Source organism: Pristis pectinata, chromosome 32 (genome assembly GCF_009764475.1).
Source record: "Pristis pectinata isolate sPriPec2 chromosome 32, sPriPec2.1.pri, whole genome shotgun sequence".
Taxonomy (NCBI): domain Eukaryota; kingdom Metazoa; phylum Chordata; class Chondrichthyes; order Rhinopristiformes; family Pristidae; genus Pristis; species Pristis pectinata.
The window spans coordinates 20,839,345-20,861,984 of record NC_067436.1 but is presented as its reverse complement, the minus strand read 5'-3'; the positions used below and the strand labels follow the sequence as shown (position 1 = coordinate 20,861,984).

General features: G+C 42.1%; 1 protein-coding gene across 4 annotated transcripts; it reads left to right on the top strand.

Moving 5' to 3' along the window:
• Window positions 1–764: 764 nt before the first annotated feature.
• Window positions 765–21,837, top strand: adpgk (ADP-dependent glucokinase). 4 transcript variants are annotated; one of them, XM_052042708.1, is made up of 7 exons: window positions 765–1,030; window positions 2,858–3,083; window positions 6,174–6,236; window positions 9,475–9,595; window positions 10,809–11,005; window positions 15,481–15,579; window positions 18,346–21,837. In XM_052042708.1, the coding sequence occupies exons 1-7, from the start codon at window positions 816–818 to the stop codon at window positions 18,898–18,900; spliced, it is 1,476 nt and encodes a 491-aa protein (XP_051898668.1). In that variant the 5' UTR covers window positions 765–815; the 3' UTR covers window positions 18,901–21,837. The 4 variants fall into 4 exon arrangements, with proteins under 4 accessions (XP_051898668.1, XP_051898667.1, XP_051898669.1 ...); XM_052042707.1 differs by having other exon boundaries at window positions 18,343–21,837; XM_052042709.1 differs by lacking the exon at window positions 2,858–3,083 and having other exon boundaries at window positions 893–1,030; window positions 18,343–21,837.
• Window positions 21,838–22,640: the final 803 nt, after the last annotated feature.

The window sequence follows — 22,640 nt, the reverse complement described above, 5'->3', positions numbered from 1 at the left end:
GTGAATCTGTAGAATTCATTGCCACAGAAGGCTGTGGAGGCCAGATCATTGGGTGTATTTAAGGCAGAGATTAATAGGTTATTGATTGGTAAAGGGGTTAAGGGTTATGGGGAGAAGGCTGGAGAATGGGGTTGAAAAAAAAGCCTTGATTGAATGGTGAAGCAGACTCAATAGGCTGAATGGCTTAATTCTGCTCCTGTGTTTTATGGTTTTATTGTAAAATCATGTTCCCAAAACAGAAATTAGGTAATCTGCTGCATCAGATTGGCCAGAGTGTTACAACAAACATAGAGAAAAATATACCCCAATTGTATTTAGTGTATCTACTATAAATAAAATATATTTTTGGAAGAAAGATTTGTCACAAACTCCCAATCCGAAAATTACCTATTTATTCCCACTGTCTATTTTCTGTCCAATAACCGATCCTCAATCCATGCCAGTATATTATTCCCAATACCTTGTAATCTAATTTTGTTCAATAATTTTCTATGTGGCACCTCATCGAAGAATTTCTGAAATTCCAAATACACAACGTTTACTGGTTTGCCCTTATAGATTCTGCTACTTACTTTAACCTCAAAAAATTCTAACAGATTTGTCAAACATATTTTGCCACACTTTATCTTAATTTCTTCCACTTTTTCATTCAGATTAAGCCTCAACAGCAAGAAGTCTAGGATGAAGCTTCTACGGCGTCTAGGCCAGTTGCCATGGAAACAGGCCGCAGCCTCCCCACCGGTTGGGAGTGCGCACGCGCGGGTTTAGGGTGTGACGCGGACCCTGTTTCCGCTGGGCCGTCGCCGGGCAGTAGGATGTGGCGGGCTGTTGTTGGGGTCGTGCTGTTGGCCGTGTGCCTGCACCTCCTGCAGTCCTTCTACCAGCTGGAGGTTCTGGCGATGCTGGCACGGTTCCTGTCCGAGAATGTGTTTGGCATGCCGGAGAAGCAGACTCCAGAGGAGCTTCTGGCTGAGGCCTGGGACTTGATGATCATACCGCCCACTGTGGGCTGGACCAAGGTGGCCGTGGGGTGAGTGTGGGGCCGGGAAGTAAAGGGGGGACGTGTGAGGAAGGGGGGACTGGAATGAGAAAGGGGGTCCAGAGAGGGTGGGGAAGGGGTGGGGAAATGGGGGAGGTTGGTATGGGGGGTTGGCATTGGGAGAGATGGATTGGAGATGTGGGGCTATTGAGGGTGGACAAAGGGAATAGGGGATGGATGGAAAGGTCAGCGATTGGAGGAAGGTTCCGGATGGTGGGTTTCTACTGTGAGGAGCGGTTGGCCAGAATGAACCTATATCGAAACAAGATGATCAAGTGAAGAGCACAAAATTCTTATGAAATCTGACAGAGTAAATACAGAGATGGTATGTGTCTTGGCTGCGATGTCTCAAACCAACGGTCATATTCTCAGAATAAGGGGTTAGCTATTTAGGACACAGATAAGGAGAAATTTCTTCACCCAAAACATAAAGAACCTTTGGAATCCGTCACCCAAGGAGGCTGTGAGGTGGTTGTTGAGTATATTCAAGACAGAAATGACAACAGAAAATGCCAGAAACACTCAGCAGGTCAGGCAGCATCTGTGGAGACAGAAAAACTGAGTTTTTGTTACAGATGGATGACCTTGCATCAGAACTAGCCAGTTCTGACATAAACAGGAAAGGCTGTTTTCCTGAAGTTATTGATTTCAGTATTAAATCCTGAGGGTTACAATGTGCCTTGACAGAAGATAACATTCTGTTCTTTGTGCTTATGTTGGGATTCATTGGAAGAATGTAGGAGGCCAAAGGCTGGAAGGTGGATTGGGAGCAGGGTGGAGAATTGAAATGACAAGCAACAGGAAGCTAGAGGTCACACTTATGGACTGAATGGAGGTGTTCTGCAAAGTAGTTAACCAATTTGCGTTTGGTTTCTCCAGCGTAGATGGACCACATCATGATCACTGAATGCATTATGTAAGAAGTGCAAGTGAATTTGTATTCAAGAGATCAATAGATTTTTGCACATAAAGTGAACCAAGGGATATGGGGTTATGCAGGAAAGTGACGGTGAGGTAAAAGTTCAGTCGTAATCTTATTGAATGATGAAGCAGGCATGAGGAACTGAATGGCCTGCTCTTTCAGTGTCTGAAGTTTTTATTGGGGGGTGGGGGATGAGTAGGGGAGTGTCGGAGGGTGATGGCTGGAGCACAAGGACTCGGTGAGGGTGGAGTGTTGCCCTTGCACTATAACCAAGCTTGGGTTCTTGTCATGGGGTGAAGCCTCTGACATTTTATTACCACTATTGCAGTTGTTGGGAATGTTCCTGTTGACTGCGTTGAGCCACTGACGCTGGCCTATTATTATTAGGTTCTAGATCAGAGGTTCTTCGGCTGCAGAGGATCCAAAGGGAATTAGGAGATTTCCCACCAATGAGTCAACCCAGATTAACTTTAATTGTTGATATACTTTTATTTGGTTCATTTAAAATATGCTTGGTAGACATTTAAGAGGAGAATTGTGAGGTATTATAAAATATGAATTTGTACTGCATTAATGCCAGAACAAATGCAATACAGTATTATTACATTGTTTAAAAGGATTTGGATAGGGATGGAAAGGAATAGAGGGATGCAGCCCTATTGCGGCCAAATAGGATGGGCATCATAGTTGGCATGGATGAGGTGGGCCATAAGGGCCTGGTTCTGTGCTGTATGTTTTTATGGTTCTATAAAACACTTTTTAACTGAAAACTGGGAAGTTGCATGGGTGTGACCCACATTATACATTAAGAGCTGCAAGTGTGGCTCGAGCCACTTGTTGTGGAGAATTGGGATGCTGTTGAGTGGTGGTGCTGACTGCTTCTTCCTCTCGGACAGGGTGAATGCCTGTGTGGATGTGGTGGTGTGCGGCGTTGGCCTTTTAAAAGCTCTGGGCTTGAACCCTGGTAAACAAGTGGATCATGACATACTGCAGACGAAAGAAGATCTGAGGGAAACTTTCTCTTATTTCATGGAGAAAGGAGTTGCAGCTGAACGATTCTTCGCTGACAAGGAACTCTTTCAGAACGTTGCTCTGGCTGCATCCAAGTACCCAGGAGCTAAGGTGCAGCTTTTGTTTATTGAGCAACCTGTGGGTGAAGGGACAATGCCAAAATACAAAGACAAGGCCCAAACTATCGAGAGTAGTGGGACAAAATGAGATGAATTCAAGAGGATTATTAAAATGCTTTGTTTGTAGTTTATCGGAAGAAAGGAACATTTTGAAGGTGCAAATTTTCTTAAGATCCAGGGAAAGGATGCATTTGATTAGGAGCCAACATGAGGGGTGGTGTTGAACTAAAAAAGAGAGTTTGCTTTCTTAACACACTTTCCATGGCATGAGGATGTGTTGGTGTGCCTGGCAGTAATGAATAGTCTTCAGTGTGAGGTTTATGCATAGCAAGGCCCTATATGGGATAAACATTTTTATGGTTTATGTCACTTGAGGAAAATTATTGGCTGAGACATCATGGAGTTCCCTGCTCTCTATTGCATTCAAAGTTATCATATATAAATTGTGCAAGTTTATTGTGAAACAGCATTTCCCAACAATCAGACAGAAAATGGTTTAAAGTTTCATTTGACAGATGTCGCCTCTGGAACTCCTGCAGCACCTCAGATGCTGCATTCAAGTGGATCCTGTCCTTCAGTATTTGCATGAGGTTTAAACTCTTAACCTTTGACCCTGAAGTGAGCATGATGCTTAGCAGAGCCAAGTTGATGCATGTATGGTGATTAATTTGAACCTTAAAGCTTTCCTATACAACTGAATTTGAAGTTTAGGAGAAGAAGATTCCGAACACAACTGGTGGAAGGAAGGCAGGAAATTTGTTGTAACTGATTGTTCATTCAATGCTGAGGAAAGCTTTGGATAGTAGGGAGATATGAATGGTCTGTTCATTTGGAAAGAAAATGGCAAACAGAATTTAATCCAGATTATCTTGAGATAATGCATTTGGGGAGTCTGTCAAGGTACTCTACAGTAAATGAGAGGGTATTGAGTTGTGTGGAGCAAAACTAGTTAGACCATGGCTCAGGGTTGTGTGGAGCAAAACTAGTTAGACCATGGCTCAGGTACTGTGCACAGTTCTGGTCACCACATTTCAAGAAAGATGTGATTACATCAGAGAGGTTGAAGAGAAGACTTATAAAGGTGTTGCCAGGACTGGAAGATTGTTACTATCAGAAAAGATTGGATAAGCTGTGATTGTTTCCTTTAGAATGGTAAAGGCTGAGGAAAGATTGTAAAATTGATGTCTAGTTAGAGTAAATAGTGAGGACCTATTTCTCTTAGTAGAGTGGTCAAAAACCAGGGGGCAGAGTAATTGATAGAAGGATTAGAAAGGTGTGATAGGGGTCTGGCATTCTCTGCCTGAGCAGTTAGTAGAGGCAGAAACTCTGAACACATTTTAACAGTACTTGGATGAGTACCTGAAGAGCCTGGATATACAGGATTGCGAACCCAGTTCTGGGGGAATTGGGTGGGGTAGCTGCTGTTTGAATGTACAGCCAAATAGCCTCGTGTATCATAAATTTTCTGTGATTATATGAATAGCATTTTGTCTGGAGGTTGGGAAATGCATTGTGCAACATGTGATTCATGAATAAATGTACTATTTTAAATACTTTAACTAAAAATTGAGAAAAAAGTATATGCCTTTGGGGTGGGTTGATTATTGCTGAGAAATGTATTGCATCTATGATTGCATAAGCGGATTACTTTTCACAGCCTGAGTTCTGCAACCCTGAGTCGAGATATGAACGAAGCTGTGGTGGAATGTGACAATGATTAAAAACAAATGGATGCTGCTATTCTGATGGTCTTTCATTCTACACAGTCTTCTAGTGTAGAGTAAACCGCAGTTGATCAGTGTCCAGGGAAATGGTGTGAGATTTAAAATGAGTTATATTGTACTTTGCAAAGCAGTAGCCAGCCTTAGTTTATAGAAGGCTCATTGGGCAAGCTGCCAAAAGCCATGTAATAAAATACCTTCAGTAGCTGAGAGCCAGCCCTTACAAAGAAGGCTTTTGTGAATGCTTCAAGTTCCTGTAAATACGTGGTGGTAATCAGCACCTGTACCTATGATCCACCAAAATTTGGGCACATTTTTAACTTATAGCATTATTTTGTTTGCAAGTTTTTCCACCTTTGAAGGTGCCGACTCTCCCCGGGGTACGGTCCCCAAAGGTGCCGACTCTTCCCGGGGTATGGTTCCCCAAGGTGCCGACTCTCCCCAGGGCTCAATTATAGTAATAGAAAGTTGACGGGAATTGTATGGAGAACTGCACCCTGGGGAGAGTCAAGAATGTAATGCTGAGGCCTTTATAAGGCGTTGGTCAGACCACATTTGGAATATTGTGAACAGTTTTGGGCCCCATATCTAAGGAAGGATGTGGTGGCATTAGAGAGGGTCTAGAGGAGGTTTACAAGAATGATACTGGAGATGAAAGGGTTAATTTATGAGGAGCGTTTGATGGCTCTGGGGTGGGGGGTGTGGAATCTCATTGAAATATTGAGAGGCCTGGATAGAGTGGATGTGAAGAGGATGTTTGCAGTAGTGGGAGAGTCTAGGACCAGAGGGCACAGCCTCAGAATAAAAGGACGTCCCTTTAGGACAGAGATGAAGAGGAATTTCTTTAACCAGAGGGTGGTGAATCTGTGGAATTCTTTGCCACAGACAGCTGTGGAGGCCAAGTCATTGGATATATTTAAAGCGGAGGTTGATAGGTTTTTGATTAGTAAGGGTGTCAAAGGTTACGGGGAGAAGGCAGGAGAATGGGGTTGAGAGGGAAAAATAAATCAGCCATGATCGAATGGTGGAGCAGGCTCGCTGGGCCAAATGGCCTCATTCTGCTCCAATGTCTTGGGGTCACTCAAACTGTGGTTTAATAATTGTATTGTAACTGAATGCAGTTATTTGGTAATCATTACAGTGATGTCCTGCAGTTAAGTCACTGTAGGTGGGGGTAATTTGAGAGGATGAATTAGTGGATCAGACGGTATTAAAGTGCTTTAGGTTTTCTAATTATTCCTTTGTATTATTGGGACCAATGCTCTCTGACAGCTTGAATGGGAAGGGTGTGGAATATACTGTGTCGATGAGTCGATGAGTTGGCATTTCTAACTCAATTATTCTTTCTGTTGTTCTTGCAGCACTTTGTGGGTGGAAATGCTGCTCTCATTGGTCAGAAGCTGGGATCGACTGGGAACCTGTCGGTTAGTCTATTATTTCTACATTCTAACGCTATAAATCCGTGGTCATAAATTACATAGATTGAGTTTTCATTATTTCTGTTAAAAAAAAGTTCACTGTTCTTATTTCTGACTTTGTCAGTTGACTTTATTCTCTCTTTTACATATTGTTGACCTCTGGAATTGGGTCATATGGGTGTTAATTCTCTCTGGATTTGAGTCCATTGAGTGCTGACTCTCACTGGAGTTGAAGCAACTTGTTGCTGATTCTGGGGTGAGGCTTTGTAGGTGCCATCTCTTCTTGAACACAAAATATGAACGGTAGTCTTCAAGCATGCCCTACCATTCAATATAGAACGTAGAACAGTACAGCACGTGAACAGGCCTTGTCCCACCATGTCTGCACCAATCATGATTCCAATTTAAATGAATTCCATCTGTCTGTTCATGGGTCTGTCTAAACAAACATTGCTATCATACCTGCTTCTACCACATTCTCTGTCAGTGCATTCCAGTCACCTGCTACTCTGTATATAAACAAAATAAAATTTCCCTGACAAATCTCCTTTAAACTTGTGTCTTCTAGTATTTAACATTTCCATCCTGGGAAAAAGACTCTGACTATTTTCACTCTTCATGCCTTTCATAATTTTACATAGTTCTGTCATATTGCCCCCTTAGCCTCCAACGCTGCAGAGAAAACTATCCATTTTTGTTCAACCTCCTTATAGGTTATACACTCCAATCCAAGGAAAATCCTGTTGAACCTCTCCAACACCCTCTCCAAAGTCTCCACATTCTTCCTATAGTGTGCTGACCAGAACTGCATACACTATTCCTAACCAAGGCTTTATACAGTTGCAACATGACTTCCCAACTTTTATACTCAACACCCCAGCCAATGAAGGCAAGTATGCCCTACGCCACCTTTACCACCCTATCCATGTGTTGCCACATTCAGGGAGCTACATACCGAGATCCCTCTGTACGTAATGCTATAAAAGGTCCTGCCACTTACTATGTACTTTAATCTTTCATTTGACCTCCCAAAATACATCACCTCAGATTTGCCTGGATTAAACTCCAATTGTCATTTCTCTTCCCAAACTTCCAACTGATCTCTATCCTTTGACAACCTTCCTCACTATCTACAACTCCACCAATTTTTGTGTCATTTGCAAACTTACTAATCAGACCACCTACATTTTCATTCAAATCATTAATATATATCACAAACAAGAGCGAACCCAGCACTGACCCTTGCGGAACACTCCAGTCAGAAAAGTGCCCCTCTACCACTACCCTCTGTTTTCTACGTCCAAGCTAGCTTTGGATCCGATTTACCAACTTTCTGGGGATCCCATGTGACTTAATCTTCTGGGCCAGCCTACCATGAGGGACCTTGACAAATGTTTTACTAAAGTCCATGTAGGCAACATCTATTGCTTCTGCCCTGATCCAATCATCTTCATCACTCCCTCAAAAAGCTCAATCAAATTTGTGAGACAGGACCTCCCCTGCACAAAGTCATGCTGACTGTCTTATTCAGTCCATGTATTATGATCATGACTGATCTGCCCCAGGCCTCACCTCTTCTTCTGTGTCAGATCCTCATAACCCTGCATTCCCTAGAAAAAAATCTTTCATAAATTTATCTACTTCCTTATTTAAATACCTCTGATGATCTAGTCTTCATAACCCTCCGAGGTAGAGGGTTCCAGAGATTTTCTTTGTGAGAAGGAATACCCACGCAGTTTTAAATGACTGCCCCCTTATGTTATAACTATACCCCCTTGTTTGAGACTCTCCTACTGATAGAATCATTCTAATGTTGATCCTGTCACACCCCTTTTGGATCTTGTATGTTTCTTATTTAATTGAATTGAATTGGTATAGTGAAAAACTTGTCTTGCATACAGATCGATTATTACACAGTGCATTGAGGTAGTACAAGGTAAAACAATACAGAATGCAGAGTAAAGTGTCACAGCTACAGAGAAAATTCCAAAGAATGCAGAACCAACTACTTTAACCACTCATGATAAGACAAAACTCTCATCCCAAGAATTAGCCCAATGATTCCCTTTTAGACTGCCTCTGATGCTGTTATATCCTTTCTTAAATAAGGAGGTCAAAGCAGTATTCCAGGTGTGGCCTTACCAATACTCTGTAAAATTGTAACAATACTTCTCTATTTCTAAACTCCAAACCCCTTGCAATAAAGGCTGAGATATGATTTGTCTTCCTAGCTACTTGTTACACCTGTCTACTAACCCTTTGTTTTATGCTCCCTCTGTACTTCACTCTGGTCTACTCTCAATTTAGATAATACCCTGCCTTTTGTTGTTCTAGCTGAAGTGTGTTACCTTGTGTTTTCTTACATTAAACTCTTTGCCAAGTTTTCACCCACTTACCCAACTGATCTATATCCTGCTTCTGAGCCCCAAATATCATCACTGCAACATGCCCTCCTTCCTCTTTCGGTATCATTGGTAAAATATGGATACCTTTATTGAAATTTCCTATTGAAATTAATGAGCTGGAGAAGAGGCCAGAATGCAAGGTATCCGTATCAGAATGCAAGGCAATAGGAAATAATTGAGGTCCAAGAAGTGATCCATGGGGTACATCACTAGTTATATCCTTCCAGCCTGAACAAGACCCTTTTATTCCTACCCTATTCTATCTGATAATCTGGGGTCAGATTCAATCGGTGTCAACCCTCCCTCAGATCAGGTTCAGTGGGTGCTCTTTCCAGAGGGTGATTGAGGTTCATTTTCATTGCACTTGTGCATATGACAATAAACTCGACTTTGAGGTGTGTTGAATCCGTTTTTCTTGATTTTGAGTAGTGTCTTCATTCAGATGTATAAAGTGTGAGTAAGGGGCATCATAGCACTGGCACCAATCACCTCTTTGTAGAAGGGCATGTCTACCCCTGTCATACCCCAATATGAGACCATCTGTTGAACCTCTACTATGACCTGGATGAGATCAACTGCCCAGCATGGTGTGGATTAGGCCTGGGGTTGTCTGTAAATGTTTGATACAGCTGTATGTGGGTTTAACTAGCACTGCTGGCATAAGCAGGGCTGCTGCTTTCACTCTGTACTACATTAGTCAAGCATCTTGAGACTAAACACCAGTGCAAGCCTTGATCTTCAGATCTTTACAGCATGCCTTGGATGTGTTGCAGCAACAGCCGAACTATGTCTGTTTGTTCAGCTAGTGGGAGGCATAATTATACTTATTTTGGCTGCAGGTGCTACTGTGTGGGCCTGTGGGTCCCAAGCTTCATGAACTTTTAGATGATCGAATTATTGTTCCACCGGAATCTTTACAGGAAGTCGATGAGTTTCATCTCATTCTGGAATACCAGACTGGTGAGTGCAGAGTGAGGAATCTTTCTAATTGTTATTGCTTTTAATGTCACTCTGATTGCAACTTTATCTCAACAGGTCAGGCAGCATCTATGGAGGGAAATGGACAGTCGACATATCAGAATCAGGTTTATCATCACTGACACGCCGTGAAATTTGTTGTTTTGCAGCAGCAGAACAGTGCAAGACGTAAAAATTATGCTGTCTGACCCTCTGAGTTTCTCCAGCTTTTTGTGTGTTGCTCCAGATTTCAGCATCTGCAGTCTCCTGTGTCTCCATTTTGCAACTTTATCTGTTGCTTCCATTAATCCCTGAATTCTGGCATAGAGAATATCTGACAGGATCCCCAATCTGGTGACCTTGCCAGAAAGTGCGTTGATGTTGGTTGAGGATATAACTGGGATGGGAAGTGATGCCTTCCACACTTTTGGAGGACATACCAAAGCAATGTTGAACCAATGTGGTTACTACTATAATATGGGAAGCACAGTAAACAATTTATGCATGACAAATTGTCAGTGTGACAATGACCAGAAAGGAAATTGGGAGAACTTTGGCCAAACAAATTTTGTTTTATTGAAGGATTGAAGTCTCACCAAGACTGAAGAAGAATAGGACAGAGAAAGTGATGTGAATAGTGGTCAGATCACGCTCAAAGCTGAGCTGTTCTGTAGACTCTGGGTTGAGGGCAATTGAAAGGAAGTGAAATGTTTTATTGTTCTCTGAGTGTGAGATCTGCAAATGCCATGTTGGCTCTGAGTAGCTGTGTCATCATTTTGGTAATATCATTGTCAGATTTCTCCTCCTGCTTCCAAAGTTTGTGTTTAACTCCTAATTGCTTGTCCAGGCTGACACTGAAGGAGTGCTGACCTGTGGAAATCCTGTCTGCCTATTTGAGTATGTTAGACATGCAGTGGGACATTATGAAGAGCCCTTTGATGGCACTTTGCTGGCAATAACATATTAGATTACAAAACAAACACTCCAATCGAAAATTTAAAGTGTCTGGGAAGGTTTAGAGATATTTTAATGATATAACAAGTTATTGTATGTGAGCAACTGTTTTCCCATTTTCTCACCTCTTGTCCAGAGCCTTGCAGTCAGTGATAGCTGCATGGGGAAAAATTGTGGCAAATGCACTGTCGCGATGGATTATTTAGTTTTGTCAAAGTCTGTTTTTATAAGAATGAAGCTAAATGCTGGCTGTTTTGTGCAGGAGAAAACTGGGGGGAGATTGAGGCACCTCATGCGAATCGCTTCATCTTCTCCCACGATGTGTCAAATGGAGAAATGAAAATGCTGGAGACCCTCATATTAAGTCTGGAGGAGTTTCAACCTGAGCTGATTGTTCTTTCGGGTTTACACATGATGGAGGGACAGGAAAAGGAAGAACGAGATAAGAGGCTCCAGGAGGTAAGATAGACCTAACTTGGCACTTGATGAATCATGTCCTTTATTGCTTTAAATCCCACACTGCTATGCAGATAGTTCTGATTTGTTGTCTGGAATTCTCTCCCTAAGTCTTTCTTTAAAGGTCTTCACACCCTTACTAACCATTTTCATCAATGAAGTGGGGTAGCTTCTGGGATTGCATGATCATGATTGGCCTCCTTCTACAGAATTGTTGAAGTGAGATTGAGTAGATTGGGCCCATATTCTCTAGAGTTTCTCACTAAGAAATGAGAGGATATTTCACTGAAAATTACAAAGTCCTGGCAGGGCTTACAGAGGTTGTTTCCGCAGGTAAGCCGTCTAGAACCAGCGATCAAGGTTTCAGAACAGGGGATAGGTGTTTAGGAGTTGGATGAGGATAAATCTCTCTAGCCAGAGTTCTGTAGGTTGGAGAGTTCTGGAGGCTCAGTCGGTTAACAGATTCAGTACAGAGAGTGATAGGTTTCTGGGCGTTAAGGGGGATGGTGTAGGGAAATGGCACTGACGTAGATGATCAACCATGATTATGATGAATGACAAAGGAGGCATGAAGGACTGAATGATCTCAGCCTCCACCTGTTGTTTTGTCTTAGACTGATAATCAAAATCCACTCTTTTATTCCCCTATGAAAAATAGTGAGCCAGTTTGCTGTGTTGCTTTTCCTAAGTGTCAATGGTATTGGATAACACAGATTCAATAGTAGTAATGCTATGACCATCTTTACTAACCCAGTGGGGTACAGTAAATAACACATCATGTCAAAATATTGGCATCAAAATTAATAGAAATTTTAATCTAACATTTAAATCATGTAACGGAGGGTGGCTTAAAAATTATTGTGCACCTTACAGAGCAAGAAGTCTGAATGAAATAATGAATCCCATCATTTATGCATTTTTAAAAATTTTATTTAATATTCTTCACCAATCTCTTTTCCTTGTACCTCCAGGATTGCATCTGTCTACTGCTATTGGTAGGCTGGAATGTGATTTAATGGATTGGTAATTGGTTTATTATGGTCACATGTGCCAAGGTACAGTGGAAAAACTGTTCTGCATGCCATCCATACAGATCATTTCATCACATCAGTACATTGAGGTAGTACAAGGGAAATGCAATAACAGAATGCAAAATATATTGTTACAGTTACTGAAAAAGTGCAGTGCAGGTAGACAATAAGGTGCAATGCCATGATGAGGTAGATTATGAGGTCATGAATCCATCTTATCGTACAAGAGGTCCGTGCAATAGTCTCGTAACAGGCTTGCCTTTTCCCTGTTTTTACTTATGATGACGATTGCTACTACTTTTAACTGCGAATTTTTGCCCCTTTGTTATTTTGTGGTTTCCTTTTGTTGCTTTCTAGGAGGCTTCAGTCATTTTGTCAGAACTAACCCTTCCCCTTTGATTAAATGCTGGTGTTATCACCCTCTGCACTGTTGTTGAATTATCACAGAAAGATGCCTTTCTCCTTCCTTCAACAGACAACTGGTTTCTGATTCATTGTTTTGAACAGATGCCATTATTGATCTGCCACTATCCCTTTAATTACAAATGTTCAATTTACAAAGTTTCGCTACAATAACACAGTCAAGTCTTTAGGGCATGTGTCCTTGATTAACAAAGCTTTCTTTCACTATAACAATTCTTAATGTTAGGTGGCAAAGAAAGAGATTATTTCAATATTAGCAATAAGCAGCAATTGAAATCCCAGTAGATGCAGCTGTGTCAACAAAGATCACTGTCTACTCCACTGACCCCTCCTCTGAAATACACAGCTGTTTACACAGATCATTGACAGAAGTATCTCTTGAGAGGAGTGGCATCTAATTGAAAGAATAGACTATTGGAAATATGTTAAACTCTGATAATCTGGCACCTCAGGACATCGGTGGTGCTGGATTGGCAGGTTTCTGGGACTATTGGACATTAGTCCTATTAATATCACAATCCATTTTTAAATCAGTATAATAAATTTTCCAGTGAACCAGGTGAATTTGGAGCGTGGGAAGTGGGGCCCCGGTGAGTTTAAAGGGAGCGTGGGAAGTGGGGCCCCGGTGAGTTTAAAGGGAGCGTGGGAAGTGGGGCCCCGGTGAGTTTAAAGGGAGTGTGGGAAGTGGGGCTCCGGTGAGTTTAAAGGGAGTGTGGGAAGTGGGGCTCCGGTGAGTAAAGGGAGCATGGGAAGTGGGGCTCCGGTGAGTTTAAAGGGAGCGTGGGAAGTGGGGCCCCGGTGAGTTCATACAGATCAATTCATTTACACAGTGCATTGAGGTAGTACAAGGTAAAATATAACAGAATGCAGAATAAAGTGCAACAGCTATAGAGAAAGTACAGTGCAGGTAGACAATAAGGTGCCATGTCATAACGAGGTAGATTGTGAGGTCAAGAGCCTATTTTGTCGTACTAGGGAACCATTCAATAGTCTTATAACAGTGAGATAGAAGCTGCCCTTGAGCCTGGTGGGACATGCTTTCAGGCTTTTGTATCTTCTGCCAGGTGGGAGAGGGTAGAAGAGAGAATGTCTGGAGCGGGTGGGACCTTTGATTACGCTGGCTGCTTTACTGAGGTAGCGAAGTGTAGACTGTCTATGGAAGGGAGGCTGGTTTCTGTGATGTGGTGAGCTATGTCCACAACTCTCTGCAGTTTCTTGTGGTAATGGGCAGAGCAGTTGGTGTACCAAGCCGTGGTACATCTAGATAGGATGCTTTCTATGGTGCATCGATTAAAAATTGGTGAGGGTTAACGGGGACATGCCAAATTTCTTTAGGTTCCTGAGGAAGTAGAATGCTGGTGAGCTTTCTTGGCCATAGCGTCTACATGGTTGGACCAGGACAGGCGATGTTCACTCTAGGAACTTGAAGCTCTCAACCCTCTCGACCTCAGCACCATTGATGTAGACAGGAGCATGTGCACCACCGCTCTTCCTGAAGTCAATGACCTTTTGTATATTGCATATTCAGTGCATATTGAGAACAAAATGGCAGAGGTGTAATTGAGAGAATAGTAAATAAGGGTTAAGCTTGTGATTAGAAGATTAGAATCAATGTGCTACTGAGTTTGATGATTATCCAAAGAAAAGTAGAATTGTTATGGTAAGATGACAGATCAGAAAGGGATGGTGGATCTTCTGAAGGTGCCGACACGTCCAAGGGCAGCAACTGCTGGGTTTGAACGTTCCAGTAAATGTACCAACCTGCCTTTGAGGGATGCAGCAAGTGCAGATACTGTGGTGGGCAGGAGATTTTTCAAAACTGAAATAAATTGCCAAGGAAGGTGGCTTCTCTCCTTACAAGTAAAAACAGAAAATGCTGGAAATACTCAGCAGGTCAGTAGTGTCCGACCTGAAACATTAACTTTGCTTCTCTTTCCCTTGGTGCTTGTTGACCTGTGTAGTGTTCCCAGTATTTTTTGATTTTATTTGATTTCCAACATCTGCAGTTTTTAAACATAATTATCTCCTTAAAATGTTTAACATGGATGAGCTGGCGCTCTTTCAGAAGAGGCTGCTCTGCCACATGTTTATCTTGGAGGGATGAGAGAACTGCTCTGGATTTCAAGGCAACCAAAGATTACCTTCCACTTCAAGGCAATGCTGAGGGTGTCTCTGATCTTAAGCCTCTCTTAATCTACCACTCATAGCACCAGAACTACCAAACAGCTCACCATGAAGAAGCTTTGCAACACTGAGAAAGGTATAGCCATCTCAAAGTCTCTGATTCCATTGCAGCCCCATGAGGGAAGGTGATGTACTTTGCTGTAAGGAACTTCCTCAAATGAAGAACAGGAAAGCTGTCCAGATGTTCATCAACACTTTTCTTAAGCATCGTTCATCTATATTGTTTGAATGTTACCTGCTGCTGTTTGAGCTGAAGACTTACTGTTTAAGCAACTTTGCTAAGTACATCAAATAACTCCACCTGCTTTCTAATTCCTGTTGTTCCTTTTCCATTTAAGATGCCAGATGCAAATTCTCCAGTTACTGCATTATTTTTTTCTGGCAGACCTTCCCAATCTGCTTAAGCACTTCTGTCTGTACATCAGTTCTCCCATCAGGAGGGGACAGACCGCTCTCCACACAGTGTTGTATTTTGCCTTGTTCTATATCTTTTGTGTTAGGGCATCAGATGATTACAGGATTGGCTGCAGTATTGAAAGCTAGTCCTGTGGGGTGGTGCTGGAAACTTGGTCTTCTATATGGAACTGCACTGCAGCAAGAATTAATGATGTCAGGAAAACTGAGGTCTCCCCAATTGTGGGGGAGAGGGTCAGCAATAATTGATTGAGAACATATAGTTCACTGCTTGTAGAAGGTTAGTTTTGGATTTTGTTGTGGAACTTCCATAAGTTTCTTATCGCAGCGCTGATACTTTCCTGAACTGTAAACCATGTCTGTTTCATTTTGAATATAATGACTTCTGTTTGCCCCACCCCTTTCCCCAATTAATCCAAATCACAGGTTAGTCTGTTAATCTCAGAGATTCCCAATGAAATCTCAGTGCATCTGGAGCTTGCCAGCATGACAGACACAGCGTATATGAACACAATTGTGGAACAGGTAATGATTATTTTTGGGGTAGATGGAGGGAGTAGATCTATGCTGTACTAAGCCCTTCAGAGGTGGAATGCCTCTACTTCATTCCCTTATTTTGCTGAGTTGACAGAATGTGCAAAAGTGAAATTAGTTTAATTTCCTCCAAGATTAAAAATGGAATAATAGATGAGCAGGCATGGTTGCTTTCTTACAATGTAGTTAATTTGAGGGGACGTGGTTAGGAACCTCTTCTTCTCCCCAATCCAATCAGATTTACACTGTTGATGCAGCACCAAAAACAACCTTCATCTAGTCAGAAATGGTATCTGCAAGTGACTATAGTGTGCACTTCCTCCTCATCATAGAACATAGATCAATACAAGAAGAGGCCCTTCAGTTCACAGTAATGCCAAATGAAACTAATCCCACCTGCCTGTAAATGATCTATATCCTTCCATTCCCTGCTTGTTCATGTGTATGTCTAAATGCCCCTTGAATGCCACTATTGTACCTACTTCCACTACCACCCCTAGCAGTGCTTTCTAGGCACCCACCACTCTCTGGCGAAAAAATTGTCCAGCACATGTCCCTTACATTTTCACCCTCTCACCTTAAAACTATGCCCTCCAGTAATTGACATTCCTACCCTGAGAAAAAGACTTAGACTATCTACCCTATCTGCCTCTCATAATTTTATATACTTCTATCACGTCTCCTCTCAGACTCGCTCCAGAGAAAACAGTCCAAGTCTCTCTCCTTATAGCTAATGCTTTGTAATCCAGGCAGCATCCTGGTGAATCTCCTCTGCACCTTCTTTAAAGCCTTCACATCCTTCCTGTAATGGAGTGACCAGAATTCAACACAATACTGCAAATGCAGCCTAACCAAAGTTTTATACAACTGCACCATGACTTCCTGACTCTTATACTCAATGTCCCGACTGATGAAGGCAAGCATGCTATATGCCTTTTTTACTGTCCTATATACTTGTGTTGTCGCTTTTTGGGAGCTATGGACTTGAACCTTAAGATCTCTCTGTACATCATGCTCTTAAGGGTCCTGCCATTTATTGCATATATTCCTCTTACACTTGTCCTCCCAAAGTGCAACACCTCACACTCACCCAGACTAAACTCCATCTGCCATTTGTCCACCCATATCTGCAACTAATCTATATCCTGCTGTATCCTTTGACAACCTTCTTCCCTATCCACAGTTGTACAAATGTTTGTGTTGTTTGCTAAGTTACAAATCAGCCCATCTACATTTTTGTTCAAGTCATTTATATACATCACAAACAACAGATTTCCCAGCACTGATCCCTGCGGAGCATCACTGGTCACAGACCTCCAGTCAGAATAACACCCATCCACCACTACCCTCTGTCTTCTGTGGCCAAGCCAATTTTGAATCCAATCTACCAAGTTATCATGGATCCCATGCATCTTAATCTTCTGGATCAGCCTATCATGAGGGACCTTGTCAGATGCCTTACTAAAGTCTATGTAGACAATATCCACTGCCCTACTCCCATCAATCAACTTTGTCACCTCCTCAAAAAAACTCAGGTTTGTAAGATATGACCTGCCGCACACAAAGCCATGCTGACTGTCCCTAATAAGGCTGTGCTTTTCCAAATGTAAGTAAATCCTATCCCTAAGAATCCTTTCCAGTAGCTTCCCGACCACTGATGTGAGGCTCACTGGCCTATAATTTCCTGGATTATTCCTATTGCCTTTTTTAAATAATGGAACGATATTGGCCCCTTTCCAGTCTGGGACCTTGCCTGTGGCTAGAGAGGATACAAAGGTCTTTATAAAGGCCCTAGCAATCTCCTCTTTTGCCTCACTTAATAACCTGGGATAGATCTCATCAGGGCCTAGGGATTTATCCACCTTAATACTCTTCAATAGATCCAAGAGCACCATCACCACCTTGATCTTAACATGCCCCTAACCCTCCCTGATCCTTCTCCTTGTTCTTCCTTCTTGTCCATGTCCTTCTCAATTGAGAGCACCTGTGAACATGACTGACCGTCCTGTACGCCTGCAGTGTCTCTCTTGGGTTCAGCAACTGGGGACTTCCTTCAGCTAGTAACTCTTAAGGGTCCTGCCATTTACTGTGTCCAGTTGTAGCCAGAATAAATCCACCAATGCACTCCTCGTTGTGTCTTCTGGGTGTCACCAAGGATCTATCTTTGATTCCCCCCTTCTTTCTTAACTGCATGGTGCTATTCAACATCATTATCCCTTGGGAAAGAAGTTGGGTTTCATGTGCAATATCCAACTCTTCCATCCTACCATATCTCTGGATGCCTCCACTCATCAGTGTTGTCTGACACCTAGTACTGAATTAGTCCAATGTCCTCTAACTAAATAGCTAATATCTTTGGTCTCCTTCATAGATGCCGTCGGCCTACCTGCCCACTGTCTCAATCTACACTAGCCTATTCAGAACTTAAGTGTTATCTTTGAACTTCAGATCTTAGATAACACCAACTGCTATGTCTCTGACATGGTCCGTCTCAGTCCCTCAGCTCAGGACGATGTGGCACCTCTCTCAGATTCTGTGTTGGGTCCAGAACTGGAAGGTGCTGTCACATATATGCTGACCCACAAGAAATACTTAGCTGACTGTGATTTGCGCCATTGTTTTTATTTCAAAGCAGTGTGACAAATAACTGGTCTGCTTTCAGCCTCTTTACACAATTACCAAGGGTTATATTCTCCTGAACATTTGGTATTCTGTTGGTTTATCTCCCAGCTGATCCATTTTCCTTTTCCTCAGCAGGTTCTTACTATTGTGAACTCGATTGGCCTGAATGAGCAGGAACTCTTGTTCATCAGTCGAGCTGGTTCAGGGCCTCACAGCTCGCAACAGTACTGGAGTGGAACCCCTGATGTTGGAGTGGTCAGTGATATCATCTTCTGGCTCCTCAAAGAGTACGGGCGCACAGATTCAACCCGGGATTCGGATTTAACTCGCATTCATTTTCACAGTCTGACCTATCACATGGTAGCAGTAATTGATGGTTACTGGAGCAACCAAGTTGCGTCTGTTGCAGCTGGTGCAAGAGTTGCTGCGAGTCAAGCATGTGGTACCGACACCATTGATCCCACAAAAGTTGTTCTGAAATCCCCCATGAAATTTGTTCTATCAAAAATCGACAAATCATTGAAGACAATGAAAATGACATTGAGTCCAACCAACCCTGTGGGCATATGGCACCGAGAAAACATCTCATTTTTCATCACTCCTGTGCTGGTTTGCATTGACCCAATCAGGACTGTAGGATTGGGAGACAGCATCTCTGCGGAAGGCCTGTTGTATTCTGGACGGCAGTGACTAGAACCTCAGTGTTCAACAAGACAGAGTCAAACTTGACTATGTATTAACGGCAAATTCTCTATGTAGTGTGTAGGAATGGGTCTTTGATTGGGATGTGCGTGTGTTTGATGGTCACAGTTTAGAGCAGGGAGAAGGGGAAGCAGACACGTGTGAAGTGCTTTTTAATCCTGGGTGCGGTGTATAAAAGCCAACAAGTTAATGCAAATTCCATTTGCACAACAATCAGTGTCCTGTAGACTTGTTGTATTCTATAATAGTCTCAAATCTTTTCAGTCAGTTTCTTTTCTACAGTTCTATCTTTTAAATCTTTTCTAAATTTTCTGCTTTTGATGAAATCTTTGGAAATCTAGTTATTAAGTGGTTTGGGAGATGATGAGTTTGTGGTGCTGTTATTGGGTGGGAGATGCAATGTATTAGACAGGTCTTTCATGTGGATTTTTATCCATCTCCATCTTTTGGATAATTTCTTTTACTGGCAGAGTTTCACACACAAAGTGATTGTGGTTTCATTTCTACTTCTAGTCTGGATGAGTTTACATAACAAAGCTTGCCCTAATAAAACACCAATCAGAAACTGCAGGATGTGGGAACTGGAAAACAGGATGGTTTTCTGAGGTGGGGTGAAAGGGGCATTGCTTTCCAGAGCCAGGTGAACAGCAGTTGCTTCATTTACATACTACACCAGCTTTGCTACTGGTATTAAACAAGAAATAGAAATCCACTGGCTTTGCTTCATTACCAGTGTCAGACATGTTTCAAACATTGCTTCCTCCCTTTCAGGAAATACCTAAATTTGAAAGGCCAGGGCTTGGAATTATGCCAGATTTACCTGATGAAAGATCCAACTTTACACCTTACTGGTCCCTGCTGTCAGCTGTGACCTTTCTTTAAATGAGCTTGATGTTGAATGGTTGTGGTTCAATGCCTTTGTTTGGTTGGGGGGGGGGGGGGTGGGGGTTAACAACTTCCATTCAGAATGGATTTTTGTTTTTGAAAGCTGCTGCATCAAACCATCAATTCAGAGTGAAAGCCATGTTTTGAAATAGCATTATCCCAGAATTTCTATACTTCAGGAGGACTGGGTGAACAAAGTGCTTGGGGGGTGGGGGTGGTTGCGAAAGTGAGTTTAGGTGCTAATTTTCAGCCTTTTTATTAAGAAAGGAGTAATGAACTGTTTGTGATCATGATTCTGATTAAGCTGCCTGACATCTTGATGTGAGGAAATGTAGTTCTGCTTGGTAAAACTCACCTGGTGGTTAGAGGCCTAGTCTTTGATGAGGTGCTGATAGGAGCGGGCACATCGGTTGGGTCAAGGGCTGGGAGGGTTGCAGAGGACCCTGACAGAGTTCCTGGTTCCTGTGCACTCTTGGAGGGTAGGGAGGCTTCTGCAAAGTGTACGTGCCTAAAAGGCTGGATCAGACTTGCGTAGCTCCAGAATTGAATAGCCTTCTGAACTGACTGTTGAGGCTCCCACATAGTGAATGGGCAAGTGCACTTGTGTTGATAAGGTGGTGGGAGAGCATGTGTAGGGTGGGGACACCTGTACTGTGCATTGTACACCTTTGACCTCCACCCAATGTAGAGAAGGAAAATTAAAAGGGCATTTAAAGCTATGTCTGAAAATCATGTGTTTCTCCCACCATTCTCACCAGGTTACGAGCTGTCTGAGGGCAAAGTCTGAAGCAGGCAGCTAACTGAGTCTGTTCAGATCACTTCCATCTCTGCTCTGAGTTAGCCTTCTCTCAAATGTCATTGAACCAAAGGCTGTGACATACTGGGGCATACATTTCTATTAATTCTTTAGTTTGATACCAGGCAATCAGTTGCATTTTTACTGGAGGGTGGACTTGGTTATTTAAGCCTGTAATATGCTTTTTATATTGAGGAATGTTTTGGGTTCTTTTCTATTTCCTTTTCCATTTCAAAAGGAAATTTTCCATTTGATGTGTTGTCAACCTTTCTTTAAGACCCCTACATTTCACAGGTCTTTAATACTAGTGATGATTATAACTGAAGTATCCCTTATGGAACCAGTATAGGATGAAAGAGAACTCAAAATGTATCCTGCTTAAAATACGTGCAGTGAACTTGCACATTTATCAATTGTTTTTGGTTATGCTCAGCATTATAGAGGTCTCTGCTCTATAGGAGGCACTGTCATGCTATACGATGTGCAAAAGCCAAGGTGAAGACAGGGCTTCTGTCATTTTCTGTTACAGTGAAGTGTCCATTACCTGGTCTTATATATATGGAATGGTACCCATAATACAAAATTATGTAGTCTGTTCATGGTCAAAACAGCAGAGTCTGCATGCTGTTTTGGAGAGACAAGTCAAACTGATCCTGAGCATTTCTATTCCTACATTGAGTATGCTCCAGGATTGTCTTTGACAGTGAGTTTGCTGCCAGAGGCAACTCTGCATGAACAACTGAGCAAGATACAACTGGAATTCAGCACTTGCATTGCACTGGAGCTGCGATCTGTCTCCATGCTCCCTCTAGTGCCCTCATGTCCAACCACAATGTACCCAGTGAGAACAGGAGATTTGAAATGGGATCATTGAAAAACTGGGATTTTAGCTTAGTGTCAGTCTGAGCTGCAATTTGATTTCAAGAATCAATATTTTTCTTGGCAATGGGAACATTAGAATGACATGTATATTTTAAATTGTGACAGCTTTTGCAAAACAATGTTTGACATGGTTTAAGTTGACTAGCTTTATTGACACTGGTTGCTCTGCTTTTTATGTGATGAAGTATAGAGATACCTCATGGACAGTTTGTTGGAAAAATTTATGCCTTTTTTCCTTATGTAAAATGTCGATGTCAAACAAATCTGAGGGTTTTTTGTTAAATTTGTGGTTTAAGTACTGTATCAATCCACTGACCATGTTACTTTTTTAAAAGCAAGATATTGCAATAAATGTTTTTCTAGAAAAACATCTTGCAGCAGGTGAGAGTTATTTTCTATTTATGGAATGCCCCATTTGTTCAGTGGCAATGAATACAAACATGCTCTAGTTGTGTACAATACTGCATTGATTGCATCAGTAAGAATGTGTTTGTTTGTTGTGTTCTGCCCCTAGGGCAGGTCCTAATTCAAGTCTTGCTTAACATTCTTGAGCTACTTGGAAAGAGTGGCTGGGATGTTCACCCTTTTTTCCCCTTTCTATATCTTCAAGCTACCTTCAGGTGGGTGCAGCCAAATGTGAAGGGCTTCTCTCAAATCTTTAAATTGAGGGTTATGAAGGAATCTCCATAACGTGCAGGTATCGACTGGAGTCATTGCTGAGGTCCCAGCTTGCAAATGTTTGAAATAAAATATAAACCCCTCCTTTCTGACTTTCAGAACTGAGCCTGTAGTTATTGTCTTAAGGTTTTTTTGTAATCATTTACAGGATTTGGGTTTTGCTAGCAAGGCCAGTATTTATTACCAGATTCTAAATGCCCTTGGGAAGGTGGTGATGAGCTGCTGCCAGGAATCTTTGAAGTCCTTTTGATGCAGGTGCTCACACAGTGTTTCACCATAGGGAACTCCAGGGTTCAGATCCAGTAAAGAATGGCAACATAATGTGCAACTTATGGTGGTGTTTCTAGACAAATAACTGCAGTGCATTTTGTAGTTATCATCCCATTTTAGGCGCACAAACTTAATTGACACCCCAGCACAATGCTGAGTGAATGCTACAGTGTCAGATGTGCTATCATTTATGTGATGTGAACGTTGGATCTCGTCT